The following is a 21,623-nucleotide window of genomic DNA, read 5'->3' as shown; positions in this document are numbered from 1 at the left end:
AGCCAAGCCCACAGCGTTCCTCCGGGACCCGGGGAGCAAAACACGTTACCGACCCGTACACAGCATAAAGTTAACGACGGCGGGAAAGCACACGGCTATAACATACAATGATATATTTAAAAATAATGACTGGTGTGGGGTTTGGTTCAACATTAATCGATCCCTGTAGCAATGCCGGTGAAGATGCCAGTAACAGCGGGGAAACCCACCCTCGTTCTCAGTCCCTGCGAGTCAGTCGGGTGTGTTGGATTTCAAAGAGAGATTTCAGACAGCGAGCTGAGGGTCAGCGGGATTACAACGGTGGGAGTGTCGGGGGAGGGAGGGAGACCACCGTGTTGATGTCTTCCGCTTCTGTAGTGGGAGGGGCCGAGTTGAGTGAGGAAGACCCCCTCCCAAGTATTGCCGTAGCCCTTTTCTCACGGTTACCGTCAGGGAGGAGGTACAGGAGCCAGAAGACACACACTCAGCGATTCAGAAACAGTCTCTTCCCCTCTGCCGTCCGTTTCCTAAATGGACTTTGAACTTCGGACACAACCTCATTTTTTAAATATATGCTATTTCTGATTTTCATTTATTCAATATACGTTTACTTATTTATTCATTATTATTATTTTATTCTTCTATATTATGCATTGCATTGCTGCTAAGTTAATAAATTTCACGACACATGCCGGCGATAATAAACCTGATTCTGAATGGCAAAGGGGCTCTTGGCTTTAAATAACCCCAGTCATTCAACACCACTTTCAACAGTGAGCTCCCAGCGGTGAGGGTGCAGGTTCTGCAGCGTGCTTTGGAGAGGGGGTTGGGGTGGGGGAACGAAGGGAGAAGCGCAAGGCGAGACACTGAAAGTGTCGCGGTCACGCACCGCAGAACCCAGTTGGTGACGGCGACTCGGGACGCTGGACCCGGACTGCCGAGGTCGGGAGTGGGGAATTGCCCCGGTGCAACGGCTACCCCCTCCCAACTTGTAAAAACTTCCCCGCACAGGTTTCTCACTGTCATTAGATTCTTCAGAAAGCCAACATAACACCACTTAACGCGTTCAGTATGAATGCGAGACGGAGAAGGCTTTTCAGGGTCTATTCTTGTCCTGGTGAGGGGTCTCGACCCGGAACGTCGACTGTGTATTCCTCTCCATAGACGCTGCGTGACCTGCTGAGTTCCTCCAGCATTTTGTGTGTGTTATTCTTGTAAAGTTTCAAATGATGTATGAAGTGTACTTTAATTAAAAATAGTTTGGGGATGTAACAACGACGGGCGGTCAGGGAGAGGGGCGGGCAAGGTACCAGCGCTTAAAGGGCGAAAGACTTTTCCCGGCAGAGACCCAGCGTGGGTGTGGGGGAGGGAGAGGGTGTGGGACGCGCAGCTCCCGTCCCATTGATAGTGGATGTACGGTCAGTTCTTAACTTTAAAATGGGTCATCGACACATTTTGTTGAGTGGAAGCGGGAGGAGATGTCTCGGCCAGTTCGGTTCCTTCATGTTGTCAGAGCCGGGGTTGGGAGTGGGGACAATCTCCCATTGTCGATTAAATGCTCCTAACGGCGTGCGTCTCAAACAGCCTCTGACAACCAAGTCCAGCTCCCGGCCTTCACGTGTGCTTTAGCGACTAAGCCTGGCGGAACCGTTTCTACCGACAGTAGAAGGGGGCAAAGGCGTGTCACCGGCGCCTTAAAACCAGTCCGTCCGGCAGATGGGGCTCGTCAGCCGCGGTTGGCAGCTCATCTGAGAGAAGGAAAACTCTGATCTCAAACCTCCCGCGCCTTGCGGCTGTACCCAATCATGGGGAAGGCTTTGCGGGTAGACCCCGAGGGGAAAATCCGGAGCTGGAGTCCTACGCTGACGGGCGACCCCTGCGGCGCCGCGGGAGCCAGGCTGTATCTACGAGTCTGTGGTGGCCAGTGCAATCATATTTGCTGTTGTGTGCTGGGGCAGCAGGCTGAGGGTAGCAGACACCAACAGAATCAACAAACTCATTCGTAAGGCCAGTGATGTTGTGGGGATGGAACTGGACTCTCTGACAGTGGTGTCTGAAAAGAGGATGCTGTCTAAGTTGCGTGCCATCTTGGACAATGTCTCCCATCCACCACATAATGTACTGGGTGGGCACAGGAGTACATTCAGCCAGAGACTCATTCCACCGAGATGCAACACAGAGCGTCATAGGAAGTCATTCCTGCCTGTGGCCATCAAACTTTACAACTCCTCCCTTGGAGGGTCAGACACCCTGAGCCAATAGGCTGATCCTGGGCTTATTTCCAGGCATAATTTACATATGACTATTTAACTATTTATGGTTCTATTACTGTATCTTGTTTATGGTGCAACTGTAAAGAAAACCAATTTCCCCCGGGATTAATGAAGTATGACTGTGACTGTGACTATGACTGATGGCAGAGGGGAAGAAGCTGTACCTGAATGCTAAGTTAATTTGCACTGCTTATTTTATATAAATATAGGCATATTTTTCAATCACCCACTGACCCACCCCTCCACACCCCCAATCACCCACTGACCGACCCCTCCACACCCCCAATCACCCACTGACCCAGCCCTCCACACCCTAATCACCCACCGACCCACCTCTCCACACCCCAAATCATCCACTGACCCAAACCTCCACACCCACAGTCACCCACTGAAGCACCTTCCATACACCCAATCACCCACTTACCCACACATCCACAACCCGCATCACCCACTGACCCACCCGTCCACACCCTCAAACACACACTGACCAACGCCTCCATACCCGCAATCACCCACTGACCTACCCCTCCACAGCCCCAGTCACCCACGGACCCACCCTCCACAGCCCCAATCACTCACCGATCTATCCCTCCACACCCCAATCACCAACTGACTAACCCCTCCACACCCCCAATCACCCACTGAACCCCCCTCCTTCACAGCCCCAGTCACCCACGGACCCACCACTCCACACCCCCAATCACCCACTGACCCACCCCTCCACACCCCCAATCACCCACCGACCCAACCCTCCACACCCCCAATCACTCACCGACCTGCCCATCCACACCCCCAATCACCCACTGACCCACCCCTCCACACCCTCAACCACCCACTGACCCACCCTTCCACACCCCTAATCACCCACTGACAGACCCCTCCACAACCCCAATCACCCCTTGACTCACCCCTCCACACCCCCAATCATCCAGTGACCCACCCGTCCACACCCCCAATCACCCACTGACTCACCCCTCCATCCCCCCAATCACCCACTGACCCACCCCTCCACACCCCGAATCACACACTGACCCAACCCTCAACACACCCCCATTAAACCACTGACCCACACCTACACACCCCCAACAACCCAGTGACTCACCCCTCCACACCCGCGATCACCCACCAACCCACCTATCCACACCGGCAATCACCCATTGACCCACCGCCCCACACCCCCAATCACCCAACGACCCACCCCTCCACACGCCCAATCACCCACCGACCCACCACTGCACACCCCCAATCACGCACAGACCCACCCTCCACACCCCTAATCACCCAGTGACACACCCCTCCACACCCACAATCACATGCTGACCCACCCCTCTGCAACCCCGATCACCCATTGAACCACCCCTCCACACCCCCAATCACCCACTGGTCCACACCCCCAATCACCAACTGACCCACCCCTTCACACCCCCAATCACCCACTGACCGACCCTTCCACACCCCCAATCACCCACTGACATACCCCTCCACACCCCCAATAAACAACTGACCCACCCTTCCACACCCCAATCACCCACGGACCCACCCCTCCACACCCCCAATCACCCACTGACCCACCCCTCCACACCCCCAATAACCCACTGACCCACCCCTCCACACCCCCAATCACCACTGACCCACCCCTCCACAGTCCAAATCACCAATTGACCCACACCTACACACCCCCAATAAACAACTGACCCACCCTTCCACACCCCCAATCACCCACTGACCCACCCCTCCACACCCCCAATCACCCACCGACCCAACCCTGCACACCCCCAATCACTCACCGACCTGCCCCTCCACACCCCCAATCACCCACTGACCCACCCCTCCACACCCTCAAAAACCCACTGACCCACCCTTCCACACCCCTAATCACCCACTGACAGACCCCTCCACAACCCCAATCACCCCTTGACTCACTCCTCCACACCCCCAATCATCCAGTGACACACCCGTCCACACCCCCAATCACCCACTGACTCACCCCTCCATCCCCCCGATCACCCACTGACCCACCCCTCCACTCCCCGAATCACACACTGACCCAACCCTCAACACACCCCCATTAAACCACTGACCCACACCTACACACCCCCAACAACCCAGTGACTCACCCCTCCACACCCGCGATCACCCACCAACCCACCCATCCACACCGGCAATCACCCACTGACCCACCCCCCCACACCCCCAATCACCCAACGACCCACCCCTCCACACCCCCAATCACCCACCGACCAACCACTGCACACCCCCAATCACACACAGACCCACCCCTCCACACCCCCAATCACCCACTGACACACCCCTCCACACCCACATTCACCCGCTGACCCACCCCTCTGCAACCCCGATCACCCATTGAACAACCCCTCCACACCCCCAATCACCCACTGATCCACCGGTCCACACCCCGAATCACCCACTGACACACCCCTCCACACCCACAATCACCCGCTGACCCACCCCTCCACAACCCCAATAACCCACTGACCCACCCCTCCACACCCGCAATCACCCACCGACCCACCACTCCACACCCATCACCCACTGACCCACCACTCCACACCCCCAATCAACCACTGACCCACCCTTCCACAACCCCGATTACCCATTGAACCACCCCACCACACCCCCAATAACCCACCGACCCACCCCTCCACACACAAATCACCCACTGACCCACCCCTCCACACCCCCAATCACCCACTGACCCACCCTTCCACACCCCGAATCACCCACCGACCCACACTTCCACACCCCAAATCACCCATCACCCACTGACACACCCCCCACACCACCAATCACCCACTGACCCACCTCTCCACACCCCAAATCACCCACTGACCCACCCCTGCTCACCCCCAATCACCCACTGACCACCCCTCCACACCCCCAATCACCCACTGACCACCCGTCCACACCCCCTATCACCCACTGACCCACCCCGCCACACCACCAATCACACACTGACCCACTCCTCCACACACCCACCCACCCACTGACCCACCCCTCCACACACCCACCCACCCACTGACCCACCCTTCCACACCACCAATCACCCACTGAGCAACCTCTCAACATCCCAAATCACCCACTGACCCACCCGAACACACAGCCACACACCGACCCAACCCTCCACACCCCTAATCACCCACTGACTCTCCCCTCCACCCACACACTGACCGACCCAACCCTCTACAGATCCAATCACCCGCTGACCTACCCATCCAAACCCTCAAGCACCTACTGACCCACCATTCCACAGCCCCAATCACCCACTGAAACACCCTTACATACCCTTAACCACACACTGACCCAGCACTTCACAGTCCCAATCACCCCCCTGATCCACCCCTCCACACCCGACCACACATTGCCCCACCCCTCCAAACCACCAATCACCCACCAACCCACCCTTCCACACCCACAATAACCCACAGTACAACCCCTTCACACTCCCAATCACCCACTGACCCACCCCTCCACACACCAATCTCCCACTGACCCAGCCTTCCACACCCGCAATCACCCACCGACCCGCCCCTCCACACTCACAATCACCCACTGACACACCCGTCCACAGTCCCAATCACCCACTGACCCACCCCTCCACACCCCCAATCACCCAACGACCCACCCTTCCACACCCCCAATCACTCACTGACCCACCCCTCCACACCCCCAATCACCCACGGACACACCCCTCCACACCCCCAATCACCCAACGACCCACCCTTCCACACCCCCAATCACTCACTGACCCACCCCTCAAAACCCCCAATCACCCACGGACACACCCCTCCAAACCCCCAAACACACATTGACCCACCCAACCACACACCGAATCACCCAATGACCCACCCCTCCATACCCCAGATCACCCATTGACACACCCCACCACAACCCCAATCACCCACTGACCCAACCCTCCACACAGGCAATCACCCACTGACCCACCACTCCACACCCACAATCACCCAACGACCCACCCCTCCACACCGCCAATCACTCACTGACCCACCCCTCCAAACCCCCAATCACCAACTGATCCTGCCATCCACACCCCCAATCACCCATTGACCCACCCCACCACGCCCGCAATCACCCACGGACCCAAACCTCCACACCCCCAATCACCCACTGACCCACCTCTACACACCCCTGATCACCCATTGACCAACCCCTCCACATTCCCAAACACCCACTGACCCACCCGTCCACATCCCATCACCTACCGACCAATCCTTCCGTACCCCCAATCAGCCACCGACCCAACCCTCCACACCCACAATCACCCACTGACCCACTCCTCCACACCACCAATCACCTACCGACCAGCCCCTCCACACCACCAATCACCCACTGACCCCCCAACACCCCCAATCACCTACTGACCCACCCATCAACACCCCCAATCACCCACTGACCTAGCCCTCCACACCCCCAATCACCCACTGACACACCCCTCCACACCACCAATCACCCACTGACCCAACCCTCCACACCCCCAATCACCTACCGACCAGCCCCTCCACACCCTGAATCACCCACTGACCCTCCACACCCCCAATCACCTACTGACCCACCCGTCCACACCCCCAATCACCCACTGACACACCCCTCCACACCACCAATCACCCACTGACCCACCGCTCCACACCCCCGATCACCCATTGACCCACCCCTCCACACCCACAAACACCAACTGACCCACCATTCCACAGCCCCAATCACCCACTGAAACACACTTACATACCCTTAACCACACACTGACCCAGCACTTCACAGTCCCAATCACCCCCCTGACCCACCCCTCCACACCCGACCACACATTGCCCCACCCCTCCAAACCACCAATCACCCACCAACCCACCCTTCCACACCCACAATAACCCACAGTACAACCCCTTCACACTCCCAATCACCCGCTGACCCACCCCTCCACACACCAATCTCCCACTGACCCAGCCTTCCACACCCGCAATCACCCACCGACCCGCCCCTCCACACTCACAATCACCCACTGACACACCCGTCCACAGTCCCAATCACCCACTGACCCACCCTTCCACACCCCCAATCACCCAACGACCCACCCTTCCACACCCCCAATCACTCACTGACCCACCCCTCAAAACCCCCAATCACCCACGGACACACCCCTCCAAACCCCCAAACACACATTGACCCACCCAACCACACCCTGAATCACCCAATGACCCACCCCTCCATACCCCTGATCACCCATTGACACACCCCTCCACAACCCCAATCACCCACTGACCCAACCCTCCACACAGGCAATCACCCACTGACCCACCACTCCACACCCACAATCACCCAACGACCCACCCCTCCACACCGCCAATCACTCACTGACCCACCCCTCCAAACCCCCAATCACCAACTGATCCTCCCATCCACACCCCCAATCACCCATTGACCCACCCCACCACGCCCGCAATCACCCACTGACCCAAACCTCCACACCCCCAATCACCCACTGACCCACCTCTACACACCCCTGATCACCCATTGACCAACCCCTCCACATTCCCAAACACCCACTGACCCACCCGTCCACATCCCATCACCTACCGACCAATCCTTCCGTACCCCCAATCAGCCACCGACCCAAACCTCCACACCCACAATCACCCACTGACCCACTCCTCCACACCACCAATCACCTACCGACCAGCCCCTCCACACCACCAATCACCCACTGACCCCCCAACACCCCCAATCACCTACTGACCCACCCATCAACACCCCCAATCACCCACTGACCTAGCCCTCCACACCCCCAATCACCCACTGACACACCCCTCCACACCACCAATCACCCACTGACACACCCCTCCACACCACCAATCACCCAATGACCCACCCCTCCATACCCCTGATCACCCATTGACACACCCCTCCACAACCCCAATCACCCACTGACCCAACCCTCCACACAGGCAATCACCCACTGACCCACCACTCCACACCCACAATCACCCAAAGACCCACCCCTCCACACCGCCAATCACTCACTGACCCACCCCTCTAAACCCCCAATCACCAACTGACCCACCCTTCCACACTCCCAATCACCCACCGACCCACCCCTCCACACCCCCAATCACCCACTGACCCAAACCTCCACACCCCCAATCACCCACTGACCCACCTCTACACACCCCTGATCACCCATTGACCAACCTCTCCACATTCCCAAACACCCACTGACCCAACCCTCCACACTCGCAATCACCCACTGACCCACCCGTCCACATCCCATCACCTACCGACCCATCCTTCCGTACCCCCAATCAGCCACCGACACAACCCTCCACACCCACAATCACCCACTGACCACCCCTCCACACCCCCAATCACCTACCGACCAGCCCCTCCACACCCTGAATCACCCACTGACCCCCCAACAGCCCTAATCACCTACTGACCCACCAGTCAACACCCCCAATCACCCACTGACCTACCCCTCCACACCCCCAATCACCCACTGACACACCCCTGCACACCACCAATCACCCACTGACCCAACCCTCCACACCCCCAATCACCTACCGACCAGCCCCTCCACACACTGAATCACCCACTGACCCCCCACACTCCGAATCACCTACTGACCCACCCATCCACACCCCCAATCACCCACTGACACACCCCTCCACACCACCAATCACCCACTGACCCACCGCTCCACACCCCCGATCACCCATTGACCCACACCTCCATACCCACAAACACCCACTGACCCTCCACTCCACACACCCGATCACCCATTAACACACCCCTCCACACCCTCAATCTACCACAGACCCACCTCTCCACATCCCCAATCACCCACTGACACACCCCTCCACTCCCCCAAACACACACCGACCCACCCCTCCACAACCCCAATCACCCACTGACCCGCCCCTCCACACCCCCAAACACCCACCGACCCACAACTCCACACCCCCATCACCCACTGACCCACCCCTCCACACCTCCAATAATTTACTGACACACCCCTCCAAAGCCCCAATCACACACTGACCCAACCCTCCACACCCCCTATCACCCACGTACCCACCCCTCCACGCCCCCAATCACTCACTGACCCACCCCTCCACGCCCCCAATCACCCACTGACCCACAAATCCACACACCCACCCTCTGACCCACACCTCCACACAACCAACCCAATCCTCCACACCCAAATCAGCCACTAACCCACCCCTCCACACCAGCAATAACCCACCGAACAACCCCTCCACACACCTAATCACCCACTGACCCACAACTCCACACCCACAATCAGCAACTGACCCACCCCTCCACACCCCAATCACTCATTGACACACCCCTCCACACCCACAATCACCCACTGACACAATCCTCCACACCCCCAATCACCCACTGACTCAACCCTCCACAACCCCAATCACCCACTGACCCACCCCTCCACACACTCACCCTCTGACCCACACCTCCACACAACCAATCACCCACCAACCCAATCCTCCACACCCACAATCAGCATCTGACCCACCCCTCCACACCCCCAATCACCCACTGACCAATACTACTCTCCCAATCACCCACTGACCCACTCCTCCACACCCCTAATCTCCCACTGACTCAGCCCTCCACGCCTTCAATCACCCAACGACCGGCCCCTCCACACTCCCAATCACCCACTGACCAACCCCTCCACACCCCCAATCACCCAACGACCCACCCCTCCACACCTGCAATAACCCACCAAACAACCCCTCCACACCCCCAATCACCCACTGACCCACCCCCCACACCCCCAATCAGCCACTGACCCACCCGTCCACAGTCCCAATCACCCACTGACCAACCCCTCCACACCCCCAATCACCCAACGACCCACCCCTCCACACCCCAATCACTCATTGACACACCCCTCCACACCCACAATCACCCACTGACACACCCTTCCACACCCCGAATAACACATTGACACACCCGACCACACCCCGAGTCACCCACTGACCCATCCCTCCATACCCCAGATCACCCATTGACCCACCCCTCCACATCCCTAATCACCCACTGACCCAACCCATCACACACGCAATCACCCACTGACCCACAACTCCACACCAGCAATAACCCACCGAACAACCCCTGCACACACCGAATCACCCACTGACCCACCCCTCCACACCCCCAATCACCCACTGACCCACTCCTCCACACCTCCAATCACCCACTGACCAATACCAACACTCTCCCAATCAGCGTCTGACCCACCCCTCCACACCCCCAATCACCCACTGACCCACACCTCCACACCCCCAATCACCCACTGACGCACCCCTCCACACCCCCAATCACCCACTGACCCACTCCTCCACACCTCCAATCACCCACTGACCAATACCAACACTCTCCCAATCAGCCACTGACCCACCCCTCCACACCCCTAATCTCCCACTGACCCAGCCCTCCACACCTTCAATCACCCAACGACCCGCCCCTCCTCACTCCCAATCACGCACTGACCCACCCCTCCACAGTCCCAATCTCCCACTGACCAACCCCTCCACAACCCCAATCACCCAACGACCCAACCCTCCACACGCCTAATCATCCACTGACCCACCCCTCCACACCCCCAATCACCCAGTGACCCACCCCTCCACACTCGCAATCACCCACCGCACCACCCTTCCACACCACCAATCACCCACTGACCCACCCCTCCACACCCCAATCACCCACCGACCCACCCATCCACACCCCCAATCACCCACCGACCCACGTCTCCACAGCCCCAATCACCCACTGACACACCCTTCCACACCGCGAATAACACATTGACACACCCGACCACACCCCCAGTCACCCACTGACCCACCCCTCCACATCCCCAATCACCCACTGACCCAACCCTCCACACACGCAATCACCCACTGACCCACCCCTCCACACCCCCAATCACCAACTGACCCACCCCTCCACACCCCCAGTCACCCACTGACCCACCCCTCCACATCCCCAATCACCCACTGACCCAACCCTCCACACACGCAATCACCCACTGACCCACCCCTCCACACCCCCAATCACCAACTGACCCACCCCTCCACACCCCCAGTCACCCACTGACCCACCCCTCCACATCCCCAATCACCCACTGACCCAACCCTCCACACACGCAATCACCCACTGACCCACCCCTCCACACCCCCAATCACCCACTGACCCACCCCTCCACACCCCCACTCACCCACTGACCCACCCCTCCACATCCCCAATCACCCACTGACCCACCCCTCCACACCCCCGATCACCCACTGACCCACCCCTCCACACCCCCGATCACCCACTGACCCACCCCTCCACAGACCCAATCACCCACTGATCCAATCCTCCACACATTCAATCACCCACTGATCCACCCCTCCGCACCCCCAATCTCCCACCGACCCACCCCTCCACAGACCCAATCACCCACTGACCCTCCCCTCCACACCCCCAATCACCCACTGACCCACCCCTCCACAGTCCCAATCACACACTGACCCACCCCTCCACCACGCAATCACTCACTGACCCAATCCTCCACACCCGCAATCACCTACCGACCCACCCCTCCACACCCCCAAACACCCACTGACCCACCCCTCCACACCCCCAATCACCCACTGACCGACCCCTCCACTCCCCCAATCAGCAAGTGACCCACCCCTCCACACCCCCAATCACCCACTGACACACCCCTCCACACCTCCAATCACCCACTGACCCACCTCTCCACACCCCCAATCACCCACTGTTCCACCCCTCCACACCCCCAATCACCCACTGACCCACCCCTCCACACCCCCTATCACCCTCTGACTCACCCCTCCGCACCCCCAATCATCCACCGACCCACCCCTCCACACCCCAATCACCCACTGACCCAACCCTCCACACACGCAATCACCCACTGTCCCACAAATCCACCCCCAAATCACGCAACGACCCACCCCTCCACACTGCCAATCACTCACTGACCCACCCCTCCACACCCCCAATCACCCACTGACCCACCCCTCCACACCCCCAATCACCCACTGACCCACCCATCCACACCCGCAATCACCCACTGACCCAATCCTCCACACCTTCAATCACCCACTGATCCACCCCTCCGCACCTCCAATCTCCCACCGACCCACCCCTCCACAGACCCAATCACCCACTGACCCACCGCTCCACACCCCCAATCACCCACCGACCCACTCATCCACACCCTCAATCACCCACCGACCCACGTCTCCACACCCCCAATCACCCACTGACACACCCTTCCACACTGCGAATAACACATTGACACACCCGACCACACCCCCAGTCACCCACTGACCCACCCCTCCACATCCCCAATCACCCACTGACCCAACCCTCCACACACGCATTCACCCACTGACCCACAACTCCACACCCAATCACCCACTGACCCACCGCTCCACAACCCCAATCACCCACTGACCAATACCAACACTCGCCCAATCAGCCACTGAACTGACCAACCCCTCTACAATCACCCAACGACCCACCCCTCCACACCGCCAATCACTCACTGACCCACTCTTCCACACCCACAATCACCAACTGACCCACCCCTCCAAACCCCTAATCACCCTTTGACCCACCAAACCACACCCGCAATCACCCACTGACCCAATCCTCCACACCTTAAATCACCCACTGATCCACCCCTCCGCACCCCCAATCTCCCACCGACCCACCCCTCCACAGACCCAATCACCCACTGACCCTCCTCTCCACACCACCAATCACCCACTGACCCACCCCTCCACAGTCCCAATCACCCACTGACCCACCCCTCCACATCCGCAATCACTCACTGACACAATCCTTCACACCCGCAATCACCTACCGACCCACCCCTCCACACCCCCAAACACCCACTGACCCACCCCTCCACACACCCAATCACCCACTGACCTATCCCTCCACTCCCCCAATCAGCATGTGACCCACCCCTCCACACCCCCAATCACCCTTTGACCCACCCCACCACACGCGCAATCTCCCACTGACCCAATCCTCCACACCTTCAATCACCCACTGATCCACCCCTCCGCATCCCCAATCTCCCACCGACCCACCCCTCCACAGACCCAATCACCCACTGACCCACCCCTCCATACCCCCAATCACCCACTGACCCACCGCTCCACACCCCCAATCAGCAAGTGACCCACCCCTCCACACCCCCAATCACCCACTGACCCACCCCTCCACACTCCCAATCACCCACCGCACCAGCCCTCCACACCCCCAATCACCCACTGACCCACCCCTCCACACCCCCAATCACCCACCGACCCACCACTCCACACCCCCAATCACCCACTGACACACACTTCCACACCGCGAATAACACATTGACACACCCGACCACACCCCCAGTCACCCACTGACCCACCGCTCCACAGTCCCAATCTCCCACTGACCAACCCCTCTACACCCCCAATCACCCAACGACCCACCCCTCCACACCCCTAATCACCCTTTGACCCACCCCTCCACACCCCCAATCACCCACTGACCCACCGCTCCACACCCCCAATCACCCAGTGACCCACCCCTCCACACTCGCAATCACCCACCGCACCACCCTTCCACACCCCCAATCACCCACTGACCGACCCCTCCACACCCCAATCACCCACCGACCCACCCATCCACACCCCCAATCACCCACCGACCCACGTCTCCCCACCGCCAATCACCCACTGACACACCCTTCCACACTGCGAATAACACATTGACACACCCGACCACACCCCCAGTCACCCACTGACCCACCCCTCCACATCCCCAATCACCCACTGACCCAACCCTCCACACACCCAGTCACCAACTGACCCACCCCTCCACACCCCCAATCACCCACTGACCCACCGCTCCACAACCCCAATCACCCACTGACCAATACCAACACTCGCCCAATCAGCCACTGACCCACCCCTCCACACCCCCAATCACCCACTGACCCACCGCTCCACAGTCCCAATCTCCCACTGACCAACCCCTCTACACCCCCAATCACCCAACGACCCACCCCTCCACACCCCTAATCACCCTTTGACCCACCCCTCCACACCCCCAATCACCCACTGACCCACCGCTCCACACCCCCAATCACCCAGTGACCCACCCCTCCACACTCGCAATCACCCACCGCACCACCCTTCCACACCCCCAATCACCCACTGACCGACCCCTCCACACCCCAATCACCCACCGACCCACCCATCCACACCCCCAATCACCCACCGACCCACGTCTCCCCACCGCCAATCACCCACTGACACACCCTTCCACACTGCGAATAACACATTGACACACCCGACCACACCCCCAGTCACCCACTGACCCACCCCTCCACATCCCCAATCACCCACTGACCCAACCCTCCACACACGCATTCACCCACTGACCCACAACTCCACACCCAAATCACCCAACGACCCACCCCTCCACACCGCCAATCACTCACTGACCCACTCTTCCACACCCACAATCACCAACTGACCCACCCCTCCAAACCCCTAATCACCCTTTGACGCACCAAACCACACCCGCAATCACCCACTGACCCAATCCTCCACACCTTAAATCACCCACTGATCCACCCCTCCGCACCCCCAATCTCCCACCGACCCACCCCTCCACAGACCCAATCACCCACTGACCCTCCTCTCCACACCACCAATCACCCACTGACCCACCCCTCCACAGTCCCAATCACCCACTGACCCACCCCTCCACCCCGCAATCACTCACTGACACAATCCTTCACACCCGCAATCACCTACCGACCCACCCCTCCACACCCCCAAACACCCACTGACCCACCCCTCCACACACCCAATCACCCACTGACCTACCCCTCCACTCCCCCAATCAGCATGTGACCCACCCCTCCACACCCCCAATCACCCTTTGACCCACCCCACCACACGCGCAATCTCCCACTGAACCAATCCTCCACACCTTCAATCACCCACTGATCCACCCCTCCGCACCCCCAATCTCCCACCGACCCACCCCTCCACAGACCCAATCACCCACTGACCCACCCCTCCATACCCCCAATCACCCACTGACCCACCGCTCCACACCCCCAATCAGCAAGTGACCCACCCCTCCACACCCCCAATCACCCACTGACCCACCCCTCCACACTCCCAATCACCCACCGCACCACCCCTCCACACCCCCAATCACCCACTGACCCACCCCTCCACACCCCCAATCACCCACCGACCCACCACTCCACACCCCCAATCACCCACTGACACACCCTTCCACACCCCGAATAACACATTGACACACCCGACCACACCCCCAGTCACCCACTGACCCACCCCTCCACACCCCCAATCACCCACTGACCAATACCAACACTCTGCCAATCACCCACTGACCCACCCCTCCACACCCCTAATCTCCCACTGACCCAGCCCTCCACACCTTCAATCACCAACAACCCGCCCCTCCTCACTCCCAATTACCCACTGACCCAACCCTCCACACACCCATTCACCCACTGACCCAACCCTCGACACACCCAATCACCCACTGACCCACCCGCTACACCGCCAATCACTCACTGACCCACCCTTCCACACCCACAATCACCAACTGACCCACCCCTCCACACCCCTAATCACCCTTTGACCCACCCCACCACACCCGCAATCACCCACTGACCCAATCCTCCACACCTTCAATCACCCACTGATCCACCCCTCCGGACCCCCAATCTACCACCGACCCACCCCTCCACAGACCCAATCACCCACTGACCATCCCCTCCACACCCCCAATCACCCACTGAACCACCCCTCCACTTCCCCAATCACACACCGACCCACCCCTCCACACACCCACCCTCTGACCCACACCTCCACACAACCAATCACCCACTGACCCACCCCTCCACACACCCACCCTCTGACCCACACCTCCACACAACCAATCACCCACCAACTCAATCCTCCACACCCAAATCACCCACTAACCCACCCCTCCACACCCGCAATAACCCACCGAACAACCCCTCCACACACCTAATCACCCACTGACCCACACCTCCACACCCACAATCAGCAACTGACCCACACCTCCACACCCCCAATCACCCACAGACCAATACTACTCTCCCAATCATCCTCTGACCCACTCCTCCACACCCCTAATCTCCCACTGACTCAGCCCTCCACACCTTCAATCACCCAACGACCGGACCCTCCACACACCCCCAATCACCCACTGCCCACCCCGCCACAACCCCAATCAGCCACTGACCCAACCCCTCCACACCTGCAATAACCCACCGAACAACCCCTCCACACCCCTAATCACCCACTGACCCACCCCCCACACCCCCAATCAGCCACTACCCACCCGTCCACAGTCCCAATCACACACTGACCAACCCCTCCACACCCCCAATGACCCAATGACCCACCCCTCCACACCCCAATCACTCATTGACACACCCCTCCACACCCACAATCACCCACAGACACACCCTTCCACACCCCGAATAACACATTGTCACACCCGACCACACCCCGAGTCACCCACTGACCCATCCCTCCATACCCCTGATCACCCACTGACCCACCCCTCCACATCCCTAATCACCCACTGACCCAACCCATCACAAACGCAATCACCCACTGACCCACAACTCCACACCCCAAATCACCCACCGACCCACCCCTCCACACCAGCAATAACCCACCGAACAACCCCTGCACACACCTAATCACCCACTGACCCACCCCTCCACACACCCAATCACCAACTGACCCACCCCACCACACCCCCAATTACCCACTGACCCACCGCTCCACACCCCCAATCACCCACTGACCAATACCAACACTCTCCCAATCATCCACAGACCCACCCCTCTACACCCCTGATCTCCCACTGACCCAGCCTTCCACACGTTCAATCACCCAACGACCCGCCCCTCCTCACTCCCAATCACGCAGTGACCCAGCCCTCCACAGTCCCAATCACCCAGTGACCCACCCCTCCACACCCCCAATCACCCAGTGACCCACCCCTCCACACTGGCAATCACCCACCGACACATGTCTCCACACCCCCAATCACCCACTGACACACCCTTCCACACCGCGAATAACACATTGACACACCCGACCACACCCCCAATGACCCACTGACCCACCCCTCCACATCCCCAATCACCCACTGACCCAACCCTCCACACACGCAATCACCCACTGACCCACAACTCCACCCCCAAATCACGCAACGACCAACCCCTCCACACCGCCAATCACTCACTGATCCACCCCTCCGCACCCCCAATCTCCCACCGACCCACCCCTCCACAGTCCCAATCACCCACTGACCCTCCCCTCCACACCCCCAATCACCCACTGACCTACCCCCAAACTCGCCCAATCAGCAAGTGACCCACCCCTCCACACCCCCAATCACCCACTGACACACCCCTCCACACCACCAATCACCCACTGACCCACCTCTCCACACCCCCAATCACCCACTGTCCCACCCCTCCACACCCCCAATCACCCACTGACCCTCCCCTCCACACCCCCAATCAGCCACTGACCCACCCCTGCACAGTCCCAATCACCCACTTACCCACCCCACCACCCCGCAATCACTCACTGACCCAATCCTCCACACCCGCAATCACCTACCGACCCACCCCTCCACACCCCCAAACACCCACTGACCCACCGCTCCACACCCCCAATCACCCACTGACCTACCCCTCCACTCCCCCAATCAGCAAGTGACCCACCCCTCCACACCCCCAATCACCCACTGTCCCACCCCTCCACACCCCCAATCACCCACTGACACACCCCTCTACACCCCCAATCACACACTGACCCACCCCTCCACACCCCCTATCACCCTCTGACTCACCCCGCCACACCACCAATCACCCACTGACCCACCACTCTTCATCCCCGATCACCCATTGACCCACATCTCCGCACCCCCAATCATCCACTGACATACCCCTCCACACCCCCAATCACCCACTGACCCAAAACTCCACACCACCAATCACCCACTGACCCACCCCTCCATATCCCCAATCATCCACTGACCTACCCCTCCACTCCCCCAATCAGCAAATGACCCACCCCTCCACACCCCCAATCACCCTTTGACCCACCCCACCAGACGCGCAATCACCCACTGACCCAATCCTCCACACCTTCAATCACCCACTGATCCACCCCTCCGCACCCCCAATCTCCCACCGACCCACCCCTCCACACCCCCAATCACCCTTTGACCCACCCCACCAGACGCGCAATCACCCACTGACTCAATCCTCCACACCTTCAATCAACCACTGATCCACCCCTCCGCACCCCCAATCTCCCACCGACCCACCCCTCCACAGACCCAATCACCCACTGACCAACCCCTCCACACCCCCAATCACCCACTGACCCACCGCTCCACACCCCCAATCAGCAAGTGACACACCCCTCCACACCCCCAATCACCCACTGACCCACTCCTCCACACTCCCAATCACCCACCGCACCACCCCTCCACACCCCCAATCACCCACTGACCCACCCCTCCACACCCCCAATCACCCACCGACCCACCCCTCCAAACCCCCAATCACCCACTGACACACCCTTCCACACCCCGAATAAGACATTGACACACCCGACCACACCCCCAGTCACCCACTGACCCACCCCTCCACACCCCCAATCACCCACTGACCAATACCAACACTCTCCCAATCACCCACTGACCCACCCCTCCAGACCCCTAATCTCCCACTGACCCAGCCCTCCACACCTTCAATCACCAACGACCCGCCCCTCCTCACTCCCAATTACCCACTGACCCAACCCTCCACACACCCATTCACCCACTGACCCAACCCTCGACACACCCAATCACCTACTGACCCACCCGCTACACCGCCAATCACTCACTGACCCACCCTTCCACACCCACAATCACCAACTGACCCACCCCTCCACATCCCTAATCACCCTTTGACCCACCCCACCACACCCACAATCACCCACTGACCCAATCCTCCACACCTTCAATCACCCACTGATCCACCCCTCCGCACCCCCAATCTACCACCGACCCACCCCTCCACAGACCCAATCACCCACTGACCCTCCCCTCCACACCCCCAATCACCCACTGAACCATCTCTCCACAGTCCCAATCACCCACTGACCCACCCCTCCACTTCCCCAATCACACACCGACCCACCCCACCACACCCCCAATCACCCACTGACCCACCCCTCCACACCCCCAAACAACCACCGACCCACAACTCCACACCCCCAATCTCCCACTGACCCACCCCTCCACACCCCCAATCACCCACCGACCCACCCCTCCACACCCCCAATCACCCACCGACCCACAACTCCACACCCCCATAACCCACTGACCCACCCCTCCACACCTCCAATAATTTACTGACACACCCCTCCAAAGCCCCAATCACACACTGACCCAACCCTCCACACACACAATCACCCACTGACCCACAAATCCACACCCCGAATCACCCAACGAAGAACCCCTCCACACCGCCAATCACTCACTGACCCACACCTCCACACCACCAATCACCAACTGACCCACCCTTCCACACCGGCAATCACCCACTGACCCACCCCACCTCACCACCAATCACCAACTGACCCACCCTTCCACACCGGCAATCACCCACTGACCCACCCCTCCACACCCCAATCACCCACTGACCCACCCCTCCACACCCCCAATCACCAACTGACCCACACCTCCACACCACCAATCACCAACTGACCCACCCTTCCACACCGGCAATCACCCACTGACCCACCCCTCCACACCCCAATCACCCACTGACCCACCCCTCCACACCCCCAATCACCCACTGACCCACCCCTCCACACCCCCAATCACCCACTGACCCACCACTCCACACACCCAATCACCCACTGACTCAACCTTCCACAACCGCCATTCACCCACTGACCCACCCCTCCACACACCCACCCTCTGACCCACACCTCCACACAACCAATCACCCACCAACCCAATCCTCCACACCCAAATCACCCACTAACCCACCCCTCCACACCCGCAATAACCCACCGAACAACCCCTCCACACACCTAATCACCCACTGACCCACACCTCCACACCCACAATCAGCAACTGACCCACTCCTCCACACCCCCAATCACCCACAGACCAATACTACTCTCCCAATCACCCACTGACCCACTCCTCCACACCCCTAATCTCCCACTGACTCAGCCCTCCACACCTTCAATCACCCAACGACCGGCCCCTCCACACTCAAAATCACCCACTGACCAACCCCTCCACACCTCCAATCACCCAACGACCCACCCCTCCACACCTGCAATAACCCACCGAACAACCCCTCCACACCCCCAATCACCCACTGACCCGCCCCCCACACCCCCAATCACCCACTGACCCACCCGTCCACACCCCCAATCACCCACTGACCCACCCCTCCACACCCCCAATCACCCACTGACCCACCCCTCCTCACACCCCAATCATCCACTGACCCACCCCTCCACACCCCCAATCACCCACTGACCCACCCCTCCACACCCCCAATCACCCACTGACCCACCCCTCCTCACACCCCAATCATCCACTGACCAACCCCTCCACACCCCCAATCACCCAATGACCCACCCCTCCACAACCCCAATCACTCATTGACACACCCCTCCACACCCACAATCACCCACAGACACACCCTTCCACACCCCGAATAACACATTGACACACCCGACCACACCCCGAGTCACCCACTGACACACCCCTCCACATCCCTAATCACCCACTGACCCAACCCATCACACACGCAATCACCCACTGACCCACCGCTCCACACCCCCAATCACCCACTGACCAATACCAACACTCTCCCAATCTCCCACTGACCCAGCCCTCCACACCTTCAATCACCCAACGATCCGCCCCTCCACACCCAATCACGCAGTGACCCACGCCTCCACAGTCCCAATCTCCCACTGACGAACCCCTCCACACCTCCAATAATTTACTGACACACCCCTCCAAAGCCCCAATCACACACTGACCCAACCCTCCACACACACAATCACCCACTGACCCACAAATCCACACCCCAAATCACCCAACGACGAACCCCTCCACACCGCCAATCACTCACTGACCCACCCCTCCACACCACCAATCACCAACTGACACAATCCTCCACACACCCAATCA

General features: G+C 59.5%; 1 protein-coding gene across 1 annotated transcript in view; it reads right to left on the bottom strand.

The window, feature by feature from the left end:
• Nucleotides 1-21,623, bottom strand: part of LOC134340212 (uncharacterized) — a 150,068-nt gene that overhangs the window by 10,343 nt on the left and 118,102 nt on the right. Inside the window, exon 39 of the mRNA XM_063037187.1 lies at nt 1,779-1,891. Coding sequence (XP_062893257.1) covers nt 1,779-1,891 — 113 coding nt within the window. The remainder of the gene's footprint in view (nt 1-1,778; nt 1,892-21,623) is intronic.

Source organism: Mobula hypostoma, chromosome X1, assembly GCF_963921235.1.
Source record: "Mobula hypostoma chromosome X1, sMobHyp1.1, whole genome shotgun sequence".
Taxonomy (NCBI): domain Eukaryota; kingdom Metazoa; phylum Chordata; class Chondrichthyes; order Myliobatiformes; family Myliobatidae; genus Mobula; species Mobula hypostoma.
The sequence above is the reverse complement of the archived record's forward strand: the minus strand, read 5'-3'. Positions and strand labels throughout refer to the sequence as shown.